This window comes from Asterias rubens, chromosome 10, assembly GCF_902459465.1.
Source record: "Asterias rubens chromosome 10, eAstRub1.3, whole genome shotgun sequence".
In the NCBI taxonomy this organism is placed as follows: Eukaryota; Metazoa; Echinodermata; class Asteroidea; order Forcipulatida; family Asteriidae; genus Asterias; species Asterias rubens.
The window spans coordinates 2,931,718-2,953,937 of NC_047071.1; the positions used below are offsets into that span (position 1 = coordinate 2,931,718).

The 22,220-nt window shown below is 41.8% G+C and overlaps 1 protein-coding gene across 3 annotated transcripts in view; it reads right to left on the bottom strand.

Annotated features, from left to right (window-relative positions):
• Nucleotides 1-554: 554 nt before the first annotated feature.
• Nucleotides 555-22,220, bottom strand: part of LOC117295332 (probable E3 ubiquitin-protein ligase HERC1) — a 58,903-nt gene continuing 37,237 nt past the window's right edge. For all 3 annotated transcript variants that reach the window (XM_033777917.1, XM_033777916.1, XM_033777915.1), the window contains exons 45-74: nucleotides 21,977-22,151; nucleotides 21,189-21,468; nucleotides 20,314-20,512; nucleotides 19,315-19,645; nucleotides 18,450-18,661; nucleotides 17,267-17,470; nucleotides 16,971-17,101; nucleotides 16,326-16,525; nucleotides 15,616-15,739; nucleotides 15,263-15,421; nucleotides 14,653-14,925; nucleotides 13,845-14,216; nucleotides 13,249-13,374; nucleotides 12,473-12,611; nucleotides 11,838-12,019; nucleotides 11,075-11,230; nucleotides 10,367-10,489; nucleotides 9,159-9,261; nucleotides 8,220-8,389; nucleotides 7,570-7,644; nucleotides 7,122-7,209; nucleotides 6,664-6,806; nucleotides 5,385-5,557; nucleotides 4,699-4,941; nucleotides 4,199-4,370; nucleotides 3,344-3,424; nucleotides 2,965-3,117; nucleotides 2,403-2,536; nucleotides 1,531-1,702; nucleotides 555-1,005 (exon numbers count right to left, since the gene is read on the bottom strand). In XM_033777917.1, the coding sequence (XP_033633808.1) occupies nucleotides 817-1,005; nucleotides 1,531-1,702; nucleotides 2,403-2,536; nucleotides 2,965-3,117; nucleotides 3,344-3,424; nucleotides 4,199-4,370; nucleotides 4,699-4,941; nucleotides 5,385-5,557; nucleotides 6,664-6,806; nucleotides 7,122-7,209; nucleotides 7,570-7,644; nucleotides 8,220-8,389; nucleotides 9,159-9,261; nucleotides 10,367-10,489; nucleotides 11,075-11,230; nucleotides 11,838-12,019; nucleotides 12,473-12,611; nucleotides 13,249-13,374; nucleotides 13,845-14,216; nucleotides 14,653-14,925; nucleotides 15,263-15,421; nucleotides 15,616-15,739; nucleotides 16,326-16,525; nucleotides 16,971-17,101; nucleotides 17,267-17,470; nucleotides 18,450-18,661; nucleotides 19,315-19,645; nucleotides 20,314-20,512; nucleotides 21,189-21,468; nucleotides 21,977-22,151 (5,282 nt within the window). In that variant the 3' untranslated portion in view covers nucleotides 555-816. The remainder of the gene's footprint in view (nucleotides 1,006-1,530; nucleotides 1,703-2,402; nucleotides 2,537-2,964; nucleotides 3,118-3,343; nucleotides 3,425-4,198; nucleotides 4,371-4,698; nucleotides 4,942-5,384; nucleotides 5,558-6,663; nucleotides 6,807-7,121; nucleotides 7,210-7,569; nucleotides 7,645-8,219; nucleotides 8,390-9,158; nucleotides 9,262-10,366; nucleotides 10,490-11,074; nucleotides 11,231-11,837; nucleotides 12,020-12,472; nucleotides 12,612-13,248; nucleotides 13,375-13,844; nucleotides 14,217-14,652; nucleotides 14,926-15,262; nucleotides 15,422-15,615; nucleotides 15,740-16,325; nucleotides 16,526-16,970; nucleotides 17,102-17,266; nucleotides 17,471-18,449; nucleotides 18,662-19,314; nucleotides 19,646-20,313; nucleotides 20,513-21,188; nucleotides 21,469-21,976; nucleotides 22,152-22,220) is intronic.

Here is a 22,220-nt window from a genome sequence, read left to right on the forward strand (position 1 = left end):
GTCGCCAACTTTCACTTTAAAATTGACTGTTCCATTAATTCTGCCCAATTAATGCATCAACAACTCCCAACCTTGACATTGTGCCCAAAAGTGCTGCACGTTAAAACGCAATCAACAAAATGTGATCAATCAGTAAAACATAGCTGTGTTAGTGTAGATTTTGTTCATAGCATGGTACCGTGGCTTGACGATCAAGGGATTGGAGAAGCAAACGTCATTCCTCCGTGAGCACCCAATTTCAGCTTTAAGGCAGTGGACACTATTGGTAATTACTTAAAATAATTATTGGCATAAAACCTTTCTTGGTGACGAGTAATGGGGAGAGGTTGATGCTATAAAACATTGTGAGAAACAGCTCCCTCTGAAGTGCCGTTGCTTTCGAGAAAGAAGTAAATTTTCCACGAATTTGATTTTGAGACCTCAGATTTAGAACTTGAGGTCTCGAAATCAACCATCTTTGTGTGACAAGGGTTGCTTTTCTTTCATTATTATCTTGCAACTTCGGTGACCGATTGAGCTCAAATTTTCACAGGTTTGTTATTTTATGCATATGTTGAGATACACCAACTGTGAAGGCTAGTCTTTGACAATTACCAATAGTGTCCACTGCCTTTAATTTAAAATAACCTCTTAGCTTTGAGGTTGTTGGCGATAACTTACACTGTTTAAATATCTGGACATAAACTGCATTTAGACTTTACATTCACATTTTTATTACAGTCGTTGGCGATATAAATATTATTATTAGTAACAAATGCTGTTTAGTTTTGGTTTAATATCAATAACTTATTGACATCATAAGCTCTATTACACAGCTCACATATACTCGCTATCAGACAGATTTCCTGAATCAGTGTTGCGCGATAGCATGTAATTGTCCATATCGATTGATCGACAGTTGTAGATGGCGTAGCGTAGTCGCTCAGCCATCAGGGGCTGGCTGGAGTAGGGCGGGATTCGTAGCTGAAAGAAACAGGTTTGTGCTGTTGGCAGTCCATCAACGGTCTGGTGGGTAAAAATATGAAAATATTACATATTATTACTAATAGTAATAATAAAAGTTATTACTAATAAATACATAATACATTTTTATAGCACCTATTCTCCCATCAAGGCGCTTTACAAAACAAATACATGGGCAAAGGCAATAATATGAAACAAAACGAAAAAAAGAAAAAGAAAAAAAAAGAAAAGAAAAGAAAAAAAAGAAAAAAAAGAAAAAAATACCCAGTTGGCCAAGATAGTCAACACTACAAAGTTTACATTTGATCTAAACTATCTGGAGCATTACTTTATTTTAAAGTGTGTATATTATATAATGAAGAATTCAATAGTTAGAAGAAAAAAAATAAAAAAATAATATCATTTTTTTTTAACAATGACTATTCTGAATAGCGCATAAGAACAAGTTCAACACACTGAAATCTGATGACATCATTTGTACCATAAATCCAAAGAGTCAGAGGGTGTATCAAAAAACTTGAATAAAACTTCAAGACTGAGAAACTAAAGCATATCGATATGACTCACCCTTTCCACTCTCATGATCTGAAACCTCTGAGAGATATCGGCAATATTGGTTGGCAACCGGGATCGTCCTGAAACGAATCTCATGAACAACACCCTCTCTTCGTTACTGAATTCCCTCAGAGTCTGCCAGAGCCACTGGACCAGCTGGTGTGTCTTGTCTACCTCACGGTACCTGGGAAATAGACCAAAAAAACACAATATGACCACACAATTGCTCTCAGGGAATAATCTAGTTATGTACACAAATGCTGCCCCTGACCTGAAAAAGCTGGCCCTGTCCTACAATTGCCTTCCCGCCCTACTAATGCCGGTGTGGCAGGAGATTCTGTCCCCCCAGAGATTCTGTCCCCCAAATTTCTTCTGAAATCACCCTTTTTGAATCAAACTCTTCCAGCCGGTGTCAAGTTCCCATATGGGGGACAGAATCTCGGGGAACAGCTATCCCTAGGATACCGGCCCTCTCCTACAAGTAGCCCCTGCCCTACAAATGACACTGGGTTAGGGTAAGGGCTTTGGTTAGGACTAATGGTAGCAGCCAACACTCGCAGGGGTGTCGGAACACTTGCAGGGGTGTCGGAACACTTGCAGGGGTGTCGGAACACTTGCAGGGGTGTCGGAACACTTGCAGGGGTGTCGGAACACTTGCAGGGGTGTCGGAACACTTGCAGGGGTGTCGGAACACTTGCAGGGGTGTCGGAACACTCGCAGGGGTGTCGGAACACTTGCAGGGGTGTCGGAACACTTGCAGGGGTGTCGGAACACTTGCAGGGGTGTCGGAACACTTGCAGGGGTGTCAAAACATTTGTAGAGGTGTCAGGACATAAGGGTGTTGGAGTCCCTGACCATTCCAGTGTGCACCAGACTACCCTTACCTGACTACTCGCTGCAAGATGGCTACATCAATGTCTGGCATCCCGCATACCATCTGCTCTAAGTGTGTGGCAGTCAGGAGTGACATGAGGGGTACTGGTATGATCCACGACATCCCTTCTCGTACTGCAGCAACCTGTTCAGAGTAAAACATGACAAAGCTACCGATGAAATCTTCACCGTCCATCAGTTACTTTAGGGTTTACAGTCGAACTTAGAGAGTTAAATCCAGGCTTGGAATTAGGCAGAGGCTGGACCCAATATCATACAGCTACTTCACGGCCATTTTGTGCTTACTGCGCGATTTCCATTTCATAGCGCCGTGATCCTTAAGTACACAAAAAGGCATGCTTACCTGCCGGTGCTTATTTTATGAAAACCAATGACAAAACAATGCAAATCAATGGTAGCACTCAAGCTGGTCGCCTAATTTTCTTGCTAACCCGTGAAATACGCTGAGACGCCCTTCAGGTGCCTTAAAGCGCAATTCATAGGAACTCACTCAGTGACAATGTGGTCTAATAACAATAGTTTCATAGTGATAAAGACAAACAGCACCCTCACCTGTCTGTCCATCTCTTGCAGTCTGTACGCCAGGGCACGATCAACGTACTCCATCCTGTTGTTATACGTTAGAGGGATGCTCCGCCCACCGGGGACCACCGGCACGAACCGCCCATCGGCACTCTGACCCTCAAAACACTCCAGTGGAATCACCTTTAAAGTATTATCGGAAATAGTGTCACCAAAATATTAATAATTTTCCAAAAATATTCAACACTATTTTTGAATAGTTGTGTGGTACCAACAGTGGCCGTTCGTTTTGAAATCATGGCTTTCCATAGTTTTCCTATCTCGGTTGGCAAAAAGTCAGGCTGTGACATTGCGACAGAAAGGTCTATAGGAAAGTATATCCAATGGATGGCGGACGATCTCAACTCACCTCATGAAAGTTGTCCTCAGTGACTCCACTTCTGTCAATATCACGAATGTTCCGCAATGTTTGCACGTACAGAAAATCCATCTATTTACAAAGACAAATAGAACATCCAAACTGATACAATATTGTCATAAATTGGGGACAAAGAATTTCATTTGGTTTCAACCATACATTGATAATAATAATAAACTAAGACTTGTAATGCGCACGTACCCACCCTGCTGGGTGTTCAAGGCGCAGTAAAAACCAACAACAAACGAACAAAACAAAGAAAAACAGACACAACAAAAATTAGTCCTTGAAAACCTGTGACATAAAACAAGTTTTGACAAGAGATTTGAATGTTGTGGTACAAAGACAAGTTCTAAGATTAAGTGGTAGAGAGTTCCAGATGCGTGGCGCAGCTGAAGAAAAAGACCTGTCTCCCCATGAGTGTTGAGACTTGGGTTCAATGAGAAGAAGCCATGGAACTTGATCGAAGATTTCTTGATGGAGTGACTGTAAACTTGGAGAAGTTCAGAAATATATATGATGTTGGTAAAAGCAATGTATACTCAGTACTTTCCTGAGTCATGTGAACAAATCCAAAGGCACATTACTCGGGTTGGATTACAAACCCACAACCTTTACTTTCTAGAGCAGATACCAAATAACCACCGAGATTGCCCGGTAGCCAGAGGCAGTTAAAATCCTATATTTTAGCAGCTGCCACCGCAACAATTTACCAGACGTTAAGTTTACATCAGGGACAAAGAATATTATTTGGTTTGACTCACACACCAGTGCGTGTAAAGTACTGTACTAAGAATTGTGAATTTGTACGTGAGATTACCATACCAACATCTTCACCCAGCTCACCTCTTCAAGATCTTCCACAGTAAGAGGCATCCCTGCTAGTTGCTTCCATACCATGGGGGCAAGGTGAAGGTCTAGGGGCTTCTTGGTGCGGACAGCCACTCCAAGGAGGATCCCAAGAAACTTGAAGAGTAGGAGGAGTTCATCATTGCACAAGGACGGGTTCAACAAGAATCTGACAAATGAACGGGAAATTTTGCGGGAAATCTATGGTTATAACACCCCTAACAAGGAGTCTGAAAACTACTTGAACGCGACAAGCTTGACCACAAACAAACAATGTATTATTCCCATAGCCAACTACATGTATGTACTATACCCGTAGCAGAGATATGTGCTACAAAAATATGATTTATTTTTATTATAAGCCGTGCAGAGCTGGCGACAATTCCATCTTGCAATCAGGGAGATTTTGTAAACATAATGGGGAAAAAAGATTCCATAATCCATTCCAAAAATATTAGTAAGAACAAAAAATAAGACAACAAAAATCAGCGACTTACCTATCTCTGTTGCTCCCTGCATCAGCCGAGGCATTGGGCGTGGCAATCAGCAATGGGACCACACCCGTCTCCAGCTCCTGACACATCTCAGTGATAGTATCGTCAAAGACCCCGCCCGCGTCGTCCGCTCCTTCCCCAACAAGCTTGACCTTCCAGGCCCTGGCAGGGAGGCGAAGGTCACTGGGCTTCATACGGACGACCTGCTTCGCGATTTGCGTAAAGATGGGCTTACACTTGCGACCCCTGAGGGTGTGAGACAAAAGATGGATACTATTAAAAAAGAGAGTCATTGCTGACAGAAAGGTCTGGAATGAGGATCAACCTTTAAAATTTCAACCATTTGGCAACCTCTGGAGGTATTGATTTCAAGGAGCTTCTGGGAACAGTATCCTCAGTGCTAGAGATGCTATTTTTTTTCTCAAGGCAGATATAAAACAAATCTGAATTCAGATACAATTTATCATCCCTGTATACAGGCCAGTTCTACATTCTGTTGTTTCTGGGTTTTTTTGTCAAATTTTTCTTCTCCAAATGTGCGTTCATTTGTTGTCGATTTAACTTAAATTTCCTGTTCAACCAAATTGCAAATTTTGTGCTTTTAGACTGAAATTGGGCCTAGGTGTTCTAAAGATCGAGAGGACTTTCATCAGAACTTGAAATGTAAAAACACAAGTTTAAGAACCCACCTTGTAGCTAGTCTCTTGACGGTCACTTGGGGGCCATAGTTCTTTCCCTGCACCATTGTCCGGCCGATCGATCTGACCATTGGTAGTGTGTAAACTCTGGAGGCTAGCAGTGGACGAAGAGGACCATCGGTCAAGCCCATCACACCGGTCCCACAACAAGTTGATGAGGATTTCTGTTGGCCAGGAAAGGAAGAACTTATACATGGCGTGTCATGGCTGAGCGGCTAAGAGCACAGGATTCAAGCTCTGGTGTTTGATCAGCAGAGTGTGGGTTCGAATCCCGGTTCGCGACACTTGCTACTTTCTGCTCTACCGGCCAGGCTTTGGACTGATGATACCCAAGCCTACATCCTTATGGACTGTAAAAGGGGTAACCATGTTTCAGCCCTAGGAGTAGGTGGCAACTGTCGCTGGAGAAAAAAATTGTAGCTCACACCTTGAAGTGGCCTTCAGGCCTTGTGTGTTTGGCGACTTGCATAAAAATATATATAAAAAACCCATACATGACACATTTTTCTGGATGTTATCTCTGGTGCTGAAGTTGGTCTAGGTCTACCCCACCTTCTATCGGGATAGGAGTTATGAATGCTTTCCAGTATAAAGGTAATTACAGCCAAAGGAATCTCAAGGGTACATCACTAGCGTAACGTGAGTATCGCAGAGTTGCCAATATGTGCATCTTGCAATCAGGGAGATTTTGTTTAAAGGCAGTGGACACTATTGGTAATCACTCAAAAGAATTATTAGCACAAAACCTTACTTGGTAACAAGTAATTGGGAGAGGTTGATAGTATAAAACATTGTGAGAAACAGCTCGCTCTGAAGTGACATAGTTTTTTAGAAAGAAGTAATTTTCCACGAATTTGATTTCGAGACCTCAGAATTAGATTTTGAGGTCCCGAAATCAAGCATCTGAAGCACACAACTTTGTGTGACAAGGATGTTTTTTTCTTTCATTATTATCTCGCAACTTCGATGACCGATTGAGCTCAAACTTTCACAGGTTTGTTATTGTATGCATATGTTGAGATACATCAAGTGAGAAGACTGGTGTTTGACAATTACCAGTGTCTTTAACAATCAGGGAGATGTTGAGAACTACGTTCAACACCAAAAGGATAAAGTTTCCAAAATCAGGGAGGTGAAATTTGTTCATCGGAACGTGGAAAAATTTGTTTGTTTTCAGGGAACTTCCGGCGGAATTAGGGAGAATTGGCAGCTCTAGTATCGTGGAATTGCCCGTAAGGGAAAGGAACGACATGGAACGTCAGACCCTTACCTGTTTTGGATTCAGATTGAGCAGCCTCCATGAGGCGTAGATCATATCAGAGAAGTGATGTAATAATCTAAGCCGAGCCCGGATGGAAGCTGTGCTGCATTCCTTCAGGGTGGTGTACTGGGCTGGAACACTCTGTGGTAATCCTAGATTCAGATAGTCACAAGAGGGAGGCAATCAGTGATTGTTAAAAAAATGTTATTCTTGATGTAAGAAACAACCTCATCTTATTTCATGAAAACATTTTGTTTGTCGCTCCCAAAAATCTGAATAGAAACATTTTCTCGGTGGTAAAACAAAAAATATTTCTTGAAACTATTTTTTTTTCTTATTTTGAAGAATACAATTTGAACAGTGTAGTATTAAATGGTGTTCATTGACCCTCTCATTTCCAAATTGTTTGTTTGAGCACTGAAGTGTAAATGCACAACTCCATTTAGCGAAGTAAAGTTTCAACTTACCGAGTTGAAGAGGTAGTGGTGTCCCTGGTGCTCTGGGAGGTACCGGGGAAGCAGTCCAGGCTGCTGAGTGGCTCCTACCGGTAGAGATCTGAAACATGATTCAGGGCAAGAGGCAAATAAGCACATAATTACAACGACTGGATTAAACTATTTGGGTTTGGAAAAGATCAAGACAAACAAAACGGAGCTCGATTAAAAAATTCAAAGACTTTCCAACATTTTTCCCCTCTTTTTTTTTTTACAAGAAGGGCAATTAAGAATGTGAATAAAAGAGTAGTGACTTTGTCTTATCTAGTCTTTTAAAACCTTACAGGGCTTGGCCATAAGATAAAGGCCCTCTTCTTAGGCTCAGTCCTTTATCGCAGGACCACAACCCTGCCGGTTTTTAGTGTCCAGTTAAGATCTCGTGGCCACTCTTTTTATTCCTTTAGTATGAGATGGCCCTTACCTGTCGTATATTTTTGCCTTGTAGACTGGTGACTAAAACAGGTTCCCTCACAGTGTTGGTGTGGCCTAGTCCCAACTGTAATACACAAAGAAATAAACATTAATAAGTAGACAAATTTGTATCCAAAATATAAATTTCTCTTGCCATATGAATATTTTTCTTGTTTAAAAGTAGGATTTGAAACTTTGCACGATGGACACACAATCAAATAGTTTTCTTTCTGTGTGGAATCGAGAACATTTCATCAACAATGACTTGCAAAAGTTAATAATAACAACTGTATTTATATATAACCGACACCTTCAGAAGAAAGTCTGTAAAGGTACAACAAAATATTACATATACGATGAATTGAAATGTTTTGAGAAGAGTCTTGAAATGTGAGATGGTGGTAGCTTGTTTGATGTGAAGAGGGCCTCAGACTATAGAGACAGTTGCTATGTCAAGTGGTTTGAGGAAAGCTTTTGTACAGCAACCTCCCTGGTACCATTTCATTCAAAATTGTGTATGGGTGTCCGTCGTCTTTTGCCCTAAATCATGTGACATACCAACAGTCTTGAAAGTCTGAGTATGAGGTAACTTGTGATTAAGCAAGTTATGTAACCAGACGTTATTAAAATCTCACTAGACCTCGGCTTATTGAATCTTACCTGTCCGTCCATGTTGTTGCCCCACACCCACACATTGCCGCAGCTAGTTAACGCCATCGTGTGCTCCGATCCTACCATGATGTCCTCTATGAAGTGACCAGCTAGAGCTGGTACCTGCTGGGGGCGATTTGACAGTCTGGAACGGGCCTCGGGTAGACCGGTCAAACGGTCTGGGTAGAGAAAACAATATTGGTTATCTTTGATTGTAGGGAAACTAGAACTACTACTCAACTATGTTCCTTTAAGATAAGACTTGACGCTATGCATGGGGGAAGTACGAAGTAAATAAGGCTTGTGGTGTCACCATGTGAGAAATCCCTTTTGTGAGTAGTGGTGGCTCTGAGAAGTGTTTCGATCAGTATACCATCCATGCTGAAAACCCAGCCAACCCTACATAAGTTCACACATACACAGCTGATTAATAATAATAATAACCGTTTTTATATAGCGCTTTTCACACCAGGAGGGCGTCCCAAAGCGCTTCACATTATTACCCCTGGTCACTGGGCCTTAATTCACTCCTTAAACCATCTCAGCTCCCTGGTGGGGAGTATGCAGCCTGTGCAACATTAATATGCGCTACTCGGCTAAATGATTATAGCATTCTCCACAAGAAGGTAAGAGTACACTGAACGAAATAACTTATTAAAACCCATTCATACTTCCTGCCAATGCTTCCTGCAAAGTAAATTTTATGATCACAGCTCTGTTTCTGCTGCGAATGTTTTGCAAGAGTTAAGCACAGCCCAACTTATGCAAATAGTCATTGCAAGTTTGTGACATAAAAGACGCCTCACATTTGCAGGAAGCATGAACCAGGGCTTCACTGGTCCTACTGGCTAGTCACTGTAAAAATTAAGGGCAAACCCTGCGTTAGTTCCAAGCTGGAAAACTAAAGATATTACTTTGTTACCAAAATGACTAAAACACTATAATCACCTTGTCCACACGTGAAGACTCGCCCGTCCTTGGTCAGGGCCACTGAGAATTGAGTGCCACAGCAAACCTTCTTGATACCCATCCCACAGTGACCTTCGACCTTCTACAAAATGGAAAAAGCACAAAAGAAAACAACCTGTTAGGAAAAGGGCATTTTGCCAGGTCCAGACAGCTTGTTATAACCAGAATGAACTGTAACTCTCAGTTAGTTGTGATTTCTCTTGAGAGCCTGTGGTGGATTTCACAAAGAGTTAAGACAAAGAGTTAAAGGCAGTGGACACTATTGGTAATTATTCAAAATAATTGTTAGCATAAAAACTTACTTGGTAACGAGTAATGGAGAGCTGTTGATATTATAAAACATTGTGAGAAACGGCTCCCTCTGAACTCTGAAGTAACATAGTTTTTGAGAAAGAAGAATTTTCCACGAATTTGATTTCAAGACCTCAGAATTAAATTTTCAGGTCTCAAAATCAAGCATCTGAAAGCACACAACTTTGTGTGACAAGGATGTTTTTTCTTTCATTATTATCTCCCAACTTGAGCTCAAATTTTCACAGGTTTGTTATTTTATGCATATGTTGAAATACAGACTGGACTTTGAAAATTACCAATATTGTCCAGTGTCTTTAAGACTAGTCTTATCTCACGATAGGACAAGACTAGTCTTAAGTTTTTAATATCTCCTAGGACTAGTCCAAAGTTCTTTGTGAAATCGATCGCTGGTCCCCAAGGTTTCCTAGTCATCGCTTTAGGCATGTTTTATGTTGTAAAGCGCCTCGGGGTTGGTTTTAGTGTGAGGCGCTTAAAGACAGTGGTCACTATTGGTTATTGTCAAAGACCAGTCTTCTCACTCGGTGTATCTCATCATATGCATAAAATAACAAACCTGTGAAAATTTGAGCTCAATCGGTCATCGAAGCTGCAAGATAATAATGAAAGAAAAAACACCCTTGTCACATGAAGCTGTGTGCTTTCTGATGCTTTATTTCGAGACCTCAAATTATAAATCTGAGGTCTCAAAATCAATTTCGAGGAAAATTACTTCTTTCTCGAAAACTATGTTACTTCAGAGGGAGCTGTTTCTCACAACATTTTATACTATCAACCTCTCCCCATCACTCGTAATTAAGAAAGGTTTTATGCTAATAATTATTTTGAGTAATTACCAATAGTGTCCAATCTAGTTATTGTTATTCTTATCTTACCTGAGGTGATGACTTCGCCGCAGTGCTTCCGATGCCCAGTTTACCGTAGTCTCCATCACCAAAAGCCCAGACAGTACTCCCGTCTGCCGAGACACACATTGTGTGATTCAGACCACAGGAAACCTGACCAAAACGATAAGAGAAACTAATAGCAAAACAGCAACATGTAGTGGTGTAAATGGTGTTTGAAGCTTTGCATGGTGTGGAGAATAACAGATAAATATAAATATGAATAGTAAACTTGCGAGTACACCTGAAGACGAGCAGAGTATACTGTTCGAAACGTTGAGACCAAACCAGCTCTTTTCAGAGCCACCACTCCTTCCAAAGAGATTTTACTCATGGTTGTACCCGCAAGTTTACTATTAATATTTATGTTTATAATTACTCTTATGTAGGTGTGTCATGGCCAAGCAGTTTAGTGCACCAGACTGAAGTTCTGGGCCCAATTTCATAAGCACAAAACGTAGCCAAGCACAACCAAATTATTCTTACCAGCAAAACGTAACCAACCAAAATATATAATATGGCTCAAATGGTTCGAATATTTTAGATAAAAAGTCTATAACATCAGCAGTTTCAATGGCTTTTCCTGGTTTAAATACCCGACTTCGTAGTTTAATCAGGAACGAAATTTACTATCTTGGCCAGCTGTTGTACTTTTCCAAACCAAAATCTGTAAAAAAAAAAAGAAAAAGCTAAACTCACCTGTCTGACGGCCACACCTTCCAGAGCTCTGACTCTATCCGGAACCTTCTTGTTGGAGGTGTTACCGTGACCGAGACGCCCATAGTCACCGTTACCAAAGGTGAAGAGTTTACCATCTGCAGTCACTACGGCAGAATGCTTGAATCCACACGACAGCTGCAAACACAAATTTGTACAATTTGAACTAATTCTTCATATCAAGAACCCACAAATCGAAATAACTGATCATAATATTTGAGTCTTATGGCGATATCACATGAGGCACTTTTGTCAGGCAACTTGGAGGCAACCAACTTCAGTACACGCTAAAGGACCACTTTTGTAACACACAAGTAATTTTTTAAACATTGTCTTACAATTCCCAAGAAAGTTATGAGAACATTCAAATGTGAATGGATCCTTTTCTTGGAACCTTGAACTAGTTGCCTGTAAATGGACCCTTCCCATGAAATATGCTAATTACATTCACGCATGCGTACAGACCCTGTTGGTTGGCAAACGCCATAGAGTTGTGCACTAAGTAGACGCGCAATCGCGTCTGCGTCACGCACCTATTAGCCGTGTACAAAACAGCACGATGTTCCCTCATTTTGCCAACCAAAACGTTAGTGCGCACGCGCTTTGTGCAATTTACATATTTTATGGGAAGGGTCTATTGCCTTGGGTGACATGGCCCTACGTTAAAAAATTTGTTTTTGGTGTGCCGGAAGAAGGACACAACGAAAAGTATGAATGGTTTTAAAGAGGGGAAACAAAGACTGACCTGAATGACTTCTTCGCCTTGTAACGCTTCAATCTGCCGAGGGCGCCGTTGCCTGTCGCTGTTCCCGTGGCCGAGTTTCCCGTAGTCACCGTCTCCCCAGCTGAAGACCTCTCCACTCTCTGTCAGGGCCAAAGAGTGACCGTCAGAGCCGCAGGACGTCACCAACTGGATCACCACAAACCCTAGCAATGGTCAGAAATAAGAGCAATTGTTAATGTTGGTTCTACAATACACCCATGTCAGTTAGCACTGTAAACTCAGTACTTTCCTGAGTTCTGAGAAAAAAAATCACAGGTATGTTACTCTGGTGGGGTTTGAACCCACTGATAAGGTCAACATCCAAAAACACCATACCACACATATCATCTGTGACTGGTGCTTACCCCCAAAACAAAAAAAATGAACCCAAATTCATGTAGCAGCTTCAGCTCAAAGTTTAGCTCAGCACAATATAGCTCCATAGCCAGTAAGAATGCATTTCCCCATGTACTTACCATCTGTGACCTGTTTCTTGCTTAATATTGCTTAGCAGCAAAATTGTTAAGCAAAATTGTCTGTGTTAATCAGCTCTATTAATATTGGGCCCAGGTCTTAACCCTGCCATTCGAGCCACTGATTTGGGTATTTGTACTTACCTTGTAATGCAGAGATGACCGTTGGTGAGTGAAGGTCATCTGAGTTCCCCTGGCCCAGCCTGCCGTAGCTCCCCTCCCCGCACGCTGTGACTGTACCATTACCATGAATGATGAAGCTACAATTCTGACCACACACAAGCTGCAATTGTACACAAATAATTAACAAGTTATTTCAGAAACAACAGCATAAATTACCTCTTTATAACAGGAATGTTAGTATAAGAGGACAACAAAACAAAGAAACACAAAGCAGAAATAAGATTCGGGACTTCAGAATGTCATATAAGCAGAACCTCTTCTGAACTAATAATAATAAATAATAATAAGACTTGTAATGCGCACATATCCACCCTGCTGGGTGTTCAAGGCGCAACAAAAACAAAAACAAAGAATAACAGACACAACAAAATTAGTCCTTGAAAACCTGTGACATAAGATAAGTTTTGAGAAGAGATTTGAATTTTGTGGTACAAAGACAAGATCTAAGATTAAGTGGTAGAGAGTTCCAGATGCGTGGCGCAGCTGAAGAAAAAGACCTGTCACCCCATCAGTGTCGAGACTTGGGTTAAATGAGGAGAAGCATGGAACTTGATCAAAGATTCCTTGATGGAGTGTAAACTTGAAGCAGTTCAGAAATATAGTGGGGAGCCTTGCCATTAAGAGCTTTGTGGACAATGAGCATCAGCTGGAAGATGATTCGTTGAGAGATAGGGAGCCACTGTGCTCTTTATAACGAGAGCGTACTGTAAAAGAGTTTTTCTGAAATATTGACCAACCTGCTGCGCTTGAGAGAATGACTGTGTTATGGATGGTAGAGTAGCAGAGCGTCCTGTCTCAGCCAGTTGGCCATGACGACCACTGCCAAACATGTAAACATCACATTTACCTCCCGGTTGCCAATCCTAAAATAAAGCAAAGTTTATGACAATTAATAATAAAATGAATAGTTAAAATAATAGAAGATGTGTCATCTCATTGACATAGCTGTGCCAGATGATCAAAGATCAAGAATTACAAAGATTGGCTAGGGATCTTTGTAAGATGGGCAGTTGAAAGTGAAAGTAGTCCCTTTGGTGGTGGTTGGAGCACTTGGAACCTTTTCTGAAAGCACTGGGGAAACATCTAGTAGATGAAATAGGGAAAAAATGTAAGGGTAGATCTTTTACAGAAGGCGTCGCTTTGGGGAACAGCGAGGATCCTGCGAAAGACCCTTGTGATCTAAGGCTTCGGGAGTCACCGTCACAAAGGAAAATGTGATCTTTGGAGATTTATCATTGAGGACATATAATTCTTTTGAGGCCATAAAGGAATTACGTTAATTTAAAGGGGTTTCTTAGGCACCATTTTATGAATGTCTACTGCCCTGTCTTACCTCAGGTTTATTAGTAGCCCAAGCCATAATCTGTTCATCCATGGTTAGGTTCCACTGTCCGTTATCCCACGGCTTGAAGTCCAGCCCTTCGGTCCCGCCTTCCAACAGCTCCATGTTAGGCACGACAAACTCCTTAGGCAGCGGTTCCCGCCTCATGAGGGCGCTAGCCGACTTGATAGCCGTGCAGAAGGCGGAGAGCCAGAGCCATTCAGTGACCACCATGTCGCCCTGGGTAGTGTCAGCATCCGGCTGGCTCTGGAGGGACTGGGGAGGGTAGAAGAGGGCCTTGTCGAGGCGGAGGGCAAGGGCTAAGGAGGCCAGACACTGGAGGAAGTTACTGTGGACGAGCTGGTCACCGCATAAAACGAGGACCTAAGGTTTGGGGGTAAATCAAATGAAGAATAGTTTGAACAAATGCAACGCTAGGAACTCAATAGATATGGAAAATGAGAAAGACTAAATTTGTTTGGGATCATAAAGCAATAGCAGATTGAATCAAAGAAGGCTTCAACTTTGGATGAAAATGTGAACAGAAAAAATAGTGAAGAAAATTATCAATGAGCTCTGATCACTTTATTAGCCTGTGGAAAAAGGTAGGAATATTTTATCACTGTACAAGAGCTGATCAACATGTACACATAGCTAGCGTAGACTTAAACGGACTTGCAAGCGCCAACTAATAGGAAATCAGACTTAAGTAGGAAGAGAACCATACAAGCTGCATGAAGATAAGACAGTTATAAGTCTCTTGCTCAAGAACATAAAGGTCATGAGCAAGAACCAAACCCCCGAATAGTGATAAATTCACCTTTTCGTATGAGTACTGTTCTTGAAGAATCATAGGCAATCTCTCCAGGAATGCCCTGAGGCACGGTGCTTGGTGCAGCCCAACGATGCCCTGGTTCAGGAGGGTCATTCTAGCCGCAGCGTAGACGCGGTTCTGGGCACACAGCGAGTCGGTGTAACCGAGAATCAGAAGTTGTTTGGAGCGTTGGAAGCAAGTCGCAAGGCCAGTGTCACCGACCCAACAAAGCTGCTGCACTGGGCTGTCTCCCTGTAGTGTCTGCAGTACAGTGCTTTCCTGCAATTTGGAAAAAAGGAAAAATAAAAAATGATTATACAGGGCGAGTTAAAAAGAAAAAGTTTACCGAGATTTAAAAACAAAAACAACAACACACTCAAAACCCCAGTGATGCACACATTAAATGTGCCGATGTATTTTCAATAAACAACTCGACTTAAAACCCCTTTTTCTCAGTTTTATTCTGAGCATAGATTATGCTCTTTTTAAAGCATAGATTATGTTCTTTTTTAATATATAAACAAAATGAAAAAGTTACTTTGGATGACAAATGAATCATTTTGCTTCGTCACATCATTTATGTTCCCTCATCTACACAATCTAAAGTTATACTTACATGGAGTGCCAAGATGTTGACGAAGCCCCCAGCACATCCTGATGCTAGCAGCATGGAGCTTTGATTGAAGGCAAGCTGGGTCACGACCTCCTGGTGACCTTTGACCTGAAACAGCTCCACAGCACAGTCTGACTGGTTGGTGGTGGCAGCACCACGCCCCTTTGGATGTAAAAACATAATCACAATTTAAAAAGAAACTGGTGGGGGTGGGGGGGGGGGTAGGGATTGGTAATGTTATCTTCCATTTTTGTTGTTCTCCAGATGTGTTCTCCAGAGAACAGCTCCCCATTCACAAGTATTGAGTCGATGTAGGCATGGTGGGATGTTATAAGATTAAGGACCAAGACACCTACCTCATGTTTGGGCAATGCCTGTTGCTGACGTCCCTCCTCTTGTTGACCCAGTCTAGCTGGTACTGTCACATCAGCACCGGTGTACGGGATTCTCCAGACTCGCACAATTCCATCTTTACAACCACTGAAATGTGGATCAATCAGAAGACAATAGTTATCAGGTGGTAGTTTTTGGCCAATGATTTTACAACCTTGCATTTAAGACCATATCACATTGTTCAGGCATTTTACAGGCAACCAGACTCGGGTAATATTCAAGAAGACAAACGTTCCCTGTGCTGAAGTGTTTTTTAACCTGTGGGTGTAATCGTTTGTGAATCTCTTCTGGGAAGAGTGTTGGCTCTTTTCAGATCCAACTCCTTCCAAAAGGAATTAACAACTAATTTTACAAAAGAGATTTCTCATCCCTGCACCTCACAAACATTTTGTATTATTATTTTGTTCTTGAAAACACAGGCATGCAACTGCCCGTTGAACAAAAAAGAGGAGGCAGAGGAAACGCCACGTGACATGATACCCATAATGGTGCCCTAGAAAATGTTGAGGTTTAATTATGCTCTTAGGTGCATTGTTAGCATGTACTAGTCTTATTTTACATGATTGTAGTTGTACACTGTTGTTGCCAGGCTTATATTAGGCTTTAAAGTTAGAAACTCATCATTATCTTCCAGGTAATTATTCAAACAACATAAGTTATGTAAGAGACTCACGTGGCAAGAAGCAGCACAGGGTTCTTCGGCTGGTTCACATGAGAGCACCAGTGAAGAACAGAGAGCGAACTACCGTGATGGAGGACGTGGAGGCACAGCCAACGATTGGATCTCTGCGTCCACACCTTGACCACTTCATCCTGGGAACAGGTGGCTAGAAGATGACCGGTAGGGTCCCACGAGAGGTGGTCAATCGCCGTCTGATTTCAAGAAAACAAGTTCAACTCAACTCAATGTTTGTTTCCATAACGCAAAATGTCCATACAAAGTAATTACAAAGGAGGTGAACAACGATGTATAAAGAACTTCTAGTATAACAATTCTTTGAGACAGGTTGGGATTTGAATCGATGACCACCGAGCTAGCCAGGAGGCTAGAAGTAGTTTGAATCCTATGTGTCAGCAGTGAGTACCGTAACGATTTAATAGATGTTAGTTTTGCATCAGGGATAAATAATCTAAGTTGTTTTTACTCATACATGGATGTGTTTTAAGCACTGTATACTCAGTACTTTCACAAGTTCAGTGAAAAAATAAAAAATAATCCACAGACAAATCACTTGAGTGGGATTCGAAACCACGACCTTGCATTAGATTGTATCCCAATGCAAAACTAACATCATTTAGGATTTTTAGTGTTTCTGACCTTATGGGCGTCTAGTGTTATGAGAGGCTCTGGGTTGAAGGTGTCTCTACTACAGAAAGCTAGGACGCCATCGGAGTAACCCACGGCAAAACGACGGTCCTCATCATACCACGCCAGGCACGTCACCGCAACTGAAAACCAACAGAAACAGAATAAAGAATAACAATAGCTTGAGGTTGAACAAAGCCAAACTTACATGAACCTGTGACCTCAGGATTAACGTTTTCAAAGCAAGAAATTGTCAAACAAATAGAGGTCCAACAAGAAAATTTTGAATATCCCCATAAGAGACTCACCCTCCTGCCTGTAGCACTGCTCTAGTTCCACCCTGTGGTAAGTGGAATGGTCCAAGACCTCAATCAATCCCAGAGTTCCGTTGATCCGACCGACAACGAGCATATCGGTCGAGGTGCCGGCCCTACCCTCAAGAAGACCCTTGTACCGTGGCCAAGCGAGGGCGGTAACAAGTTGGGGCTGTCGGTCCAGGTGGCCTCTTCCTCCTGAGTTGAGAAAAAATTTAATAAAATCAATAACCCTGAATTAACGATACACAGACCACTAGCATGACTAGTATCAGAAATCTGATTTCCTGAATTGATTTAATTGGAGGGAAAGAATGAAGTTCGTTATTGGGAACGACAAAGTATTCAGAATGCTAACATTCATTTAAAGAAACACATTGCCGCAGATCGGTTGAGCTGATCTACAAGCGTTTGTAACCGTTTGTTATAAAATACATATAGTTGGAAAGATGTTTAAAAAGTAGAATACAATGAGCCATACAAATTTGCCTCGAAATTGCGTGGTTTTCCTTTTACTTTGCGAACTAACACAGTCGGCCATTTATGGGAGTCAAAAATTTGACTCCCGTAAATGGCCGACCGTGTTAGTCGACGAGGTAAAAGGAAACCCGTGCAATTTCGAGGCGTGTTTGTTTGGATCATTGTATTCTACTTTTACATCATCTTTCTACCCATATGCATTCTACAACAAACGGTTACAAATGCTTTTGAAAGACCAACTCGACCGATCCAAGGCAACGTGTTCCTTTAATTTCTTTTCTTTTCATTTATTCTGGTTGCGAAGCCGAAGATTCTCAGAAAACTTAATTGCTGTAGTGGCAACAAGGTCACATATTATTTTATGACTTTGTTGCACTTACTTTATATACTTGTTTATTTGAAATCTTTACAAAAAATAAACTACATATTAACATTTACCTTTCTCCAGGTCAAGACAAAAGTAAACAAAAACTATCACTATAGATTTGTCAGACCAAATGATAGACACCTGTTCTTGTTTGTTGAGTTGTCATATAGGGTCAAACCTTCAAGCTATTTAGACCATAGGTCATTTGGGTTGGAACGCATGTTGCAACATCTAATTCTATTTTCTCAAAAATAAATGCGATAAAAAGTTCCAAAATAAATACTTTAAACTCAGAAGTTTGAATACACAAACAATTGTAAACTGTCTCACCAGTGACAAACCAGATATTGACCATGTGGTCTAGTGACGCAGCGATGACCCGGCCGTTGGCGTTACAGCAGAGATTGATCAGTGAGAGACCACGGCGTTTGGGGCTGACGTAGGCTCCGTATTCCTCGTTGTCAATGAAGGTACAGGACTGTTGGAGTACAGGCTGGGAACGGGAGAGGGAGCCCCATAGTCTGACTTGACCATCGCTGCCACTGTCACAGGGAAGAGAGAGGCAGGGGAAGAGAGAAATCAAACACTGGAAAATTTACTTTGAATCGTAATTATTGTTCAAAACTTATATGGCACTCTAGGTGGGTTGGTTATAATAATAATAATAATAATAAGACTTGTAATGCGCACATATCCACCCTAGTGGGTGTTCAAGGCGCAGTAAAACCAAAAAACAAAACAAAAACAAAACAAAGAAAAACAGACACAACAAAATTAGTCCTTGAAAACCTGTGACATAAGATAAGTTTTGAGAAGAGACTTGAATTTTGTGGTACAAAGACAAGATCAAAGATTAAGTGGTAGAGAGTTCCAGATGCGGGACTTGTTGACAAATGACTATGTCTTAGAAAAACACTTTCTCCTTTTTACCCTATTGGTCAGAAGGTAATATTTCAAATCAAGTTATATAAGAATGTTTTGTATGCAGATACACAAGTGTTTCATACTAAACCACTAGGTGCCAGAGCATACTGATCGAAACGTTGAGCTGTCGTCCACCGTGTCTTTTCAGAACCAACACTACTCAACAGAGATTTACACACGGTGCAACCATAAACCTCACCTGATATTACTCCCACTATGCAAAGTTTAAAATCCTATTTACTGCAAAAGTTTTTTTTATCAATGTACTCACCTTGTAACCAGTAGAGACTTCATGTGATTCCAGACGCATCCAGTCACGACGTCTTGATGCGCATCTATTCTGGTCACGCCACACACCGGCAGGTCCCCCTGAACGTCCGCCGCTGAGACTGCCTGCTCTGGGATTGTTCCGTTCCGAGCGTGGCCAGAAAGGGTCTTGACGAGCTGCTGTGCCGCCCATTCCCGGTGCTGACTGGCAAGGCGGCTTGACAAGCAGCATGCTGCCAAGGCGTTGGCCAGCTGAAGCGGTCCGGAACGGGTTGATAGGGGTGTAGTTTGAGGGGTGGAGCCTGGGGAGGGGTCCTTCTTAGGCTGGTCAGAATCTGCAGTAGAAAATCATTGCAAAAAAAAAAAACAGTTTTGAGATGGTCAGAGAAAACTCATTTCAGGCATTTCCACATATTGTCATCCTTTATGCTACCAATAGCTTTGTTTATTTTGTTTTAAATAAAATGTTGTTTACCAATGCACCGATGTCTATTATACTGTATCTCTCGATACTCAGTACTTTCCCGAGCTCTGTGAAAAATAAATCCAAAGGCAAGTCACACGGGTGGGAATCGAATCCAGGACATTTCAATATTTTTTGGGGAGAAAAGAACTTTTATGTCGAAGAGACAATGTTGAAATTGTGCTTTTCAACATGTCCTCTGATATTTGAAAGTTCAGCACAGAATTCCATGGAAAGCAGCGCCATAACTCTTTGTAATTTATTGCAATGATCTTTGTTTTTAATAAACCATTCCAAATAATAATAATAATAATAATAACAGTATTTGTAAAGCGCCAAATTGCCAAAGGATACAAGGTGCTGAGAAGGAAAGAAGAGGGAAAAGACAGAACAAAGATAAAGACGACCAGCTACGAAGAGGCAAAAAGGTGGGTTTTGAGAGCATGTTTGAAGGCTGTGACACTGTTTGAGCTTCTGGTTAGGGTAGGTAGAGAATTCCATAGCCGGGGAAATCAAATCAAATAACATCAAACCCCATACCTGAGGACACCTCTGAAAGCTGTTCCTGTACATGCTGAGTCTTAGAGCTACCAGCGAGCAGTGACACTAGAGCCTGAGTGACTGCAAAGCTTGGTGAGGAGAGGGCTCTCTGATCAGAAGATCCCTGGTCCTCTCGGCCGGTCCCACGTCGAGTGTCGATGGCCGCAACGTTGAGACCGCACGCAGCAGATAACAAATCCTGTAGGCAGGATAGAAAAGAAAAACACAGTCAAACAGTGCAATCTAATAGCTGCTGTATAGCCAGGGATCACACCCAAGTTTACTATTGACCCCTTGCACGCGCATCATACGCGGCGACCAATGCCACGCTCACCATGTTGGTAGGCAGTTAGGTTTACATGTACTAACGCCGCGTCGCCTAAAATGCACACTTCACTGCATAACGCGTAGCATAGAGTTATATATAAAAACGCACAGTGAAATTGCCCACCAGTATGGCGCATTACAGATTTGTCTGCTGATGACGTCAGGTGAAATGGGTCAATACAACCTAGGAAGCGGCAGCCACAGGATCACCTTAAAATGGTGCAACTTTTTAATTCAGATAACAAATAAACCACATATATATTAATTCTTTAGCCCTGATGCAGTTATTACTTCTAATAAATTGTCAAATAAAGTTTGTAAAACATTTGATGACATCAAGAGCATGAGAGAGCAAGATAACTGACCCAAAGCAAAAAGTAGGATCATTTTATGAAGCACACGAGCTGACCTACAAGTAAAGTTCATGATATAGGCTTCTATAGACTGCTCAGGCAAATTTTCAAACATCTTTGATATTTCTGAAGGCAACCAAATCGAAAATCAGAATAAAGTAGGATATAATGCCTGATTAGAGAGTAACCTGATACCTTTGTACAGAGCTGTACCAGCATCTTAGCAGCGTTAGGGTTACACGACGCCAACGATCCAATAGCAGCACTCAAGTACGCCAGACTCGAGGACGTAGACATAAGACCTGTTGAGGCAAACTCCAGGGTGTCTTGACCCCCGTAGCTCAGGGATGATAAGTTTGTAGTGGCGGCAAAGTCCGTCCGTCCCGCGGCTGCTAGACACATGAGGCGTACCACCAGGCGGATATCGGAGAGGCCGAGCTGTTCAAGGCCCTCTGAGAGGTTGCAGGCTGAGCCACTGTAGAAGAAGATGTTTCATGGACGAGATATTCAAGTTTAGGTTTGACATGAACAAAACTTTAAGATTTGAAGCTCAGCACGACAAGAGTGCAGCCTGAGCCACTAAAGAACAAGATATTTCATGGACAAGAAATGAAAGTTTAGGTTTGGCACGAAGAAATTATAAGATTTTGTCCCTTTAATGGCCTTGTCGCACGAGGCAATTTTATAGGCAACTTGGAGGCAACCAAATGCAGTGCATGCTAAAGGAACACTTCAGTAGCACATGAGTCATTTTTCAAACAACGTTTTACGATCCCCAAAAATAATATGTGAACATTCAAATGTGAATGGATTCTCTTCTTGGAGATTGTCTGGAACTGGTTGCCTTTGATGACCCTTGTTTTTTTTTCGTTTTTTTTCTTTGCCTCCAGGATTTGTTATCTGCTGCCTGCGATCTCAACATTGCCACCAGCGGTTTATTTTCACTAAGTACCAAACAAGATGATCCCCTAACGCAAACTCACCTAACAGACAGCAGTGACAGCGCCCTCATGACCATTGAGCGCGCTACGAGCACCTGAGCCGCAGCTGTAGTCTTCCTCAATGCAACCGCCCTCTCATGAGCAGTAGACAACAGGGCTACCTGCTCACCAAGACTGAGACGATGTAAGGAGCTGGAATCCTGCTGGCTGCTGCCATCTGCAGAAATTTAGTCAAAGTTTTCCATTTAACAAAGTAGCTATCGGTCATTGAGTAAAATGTTACTTT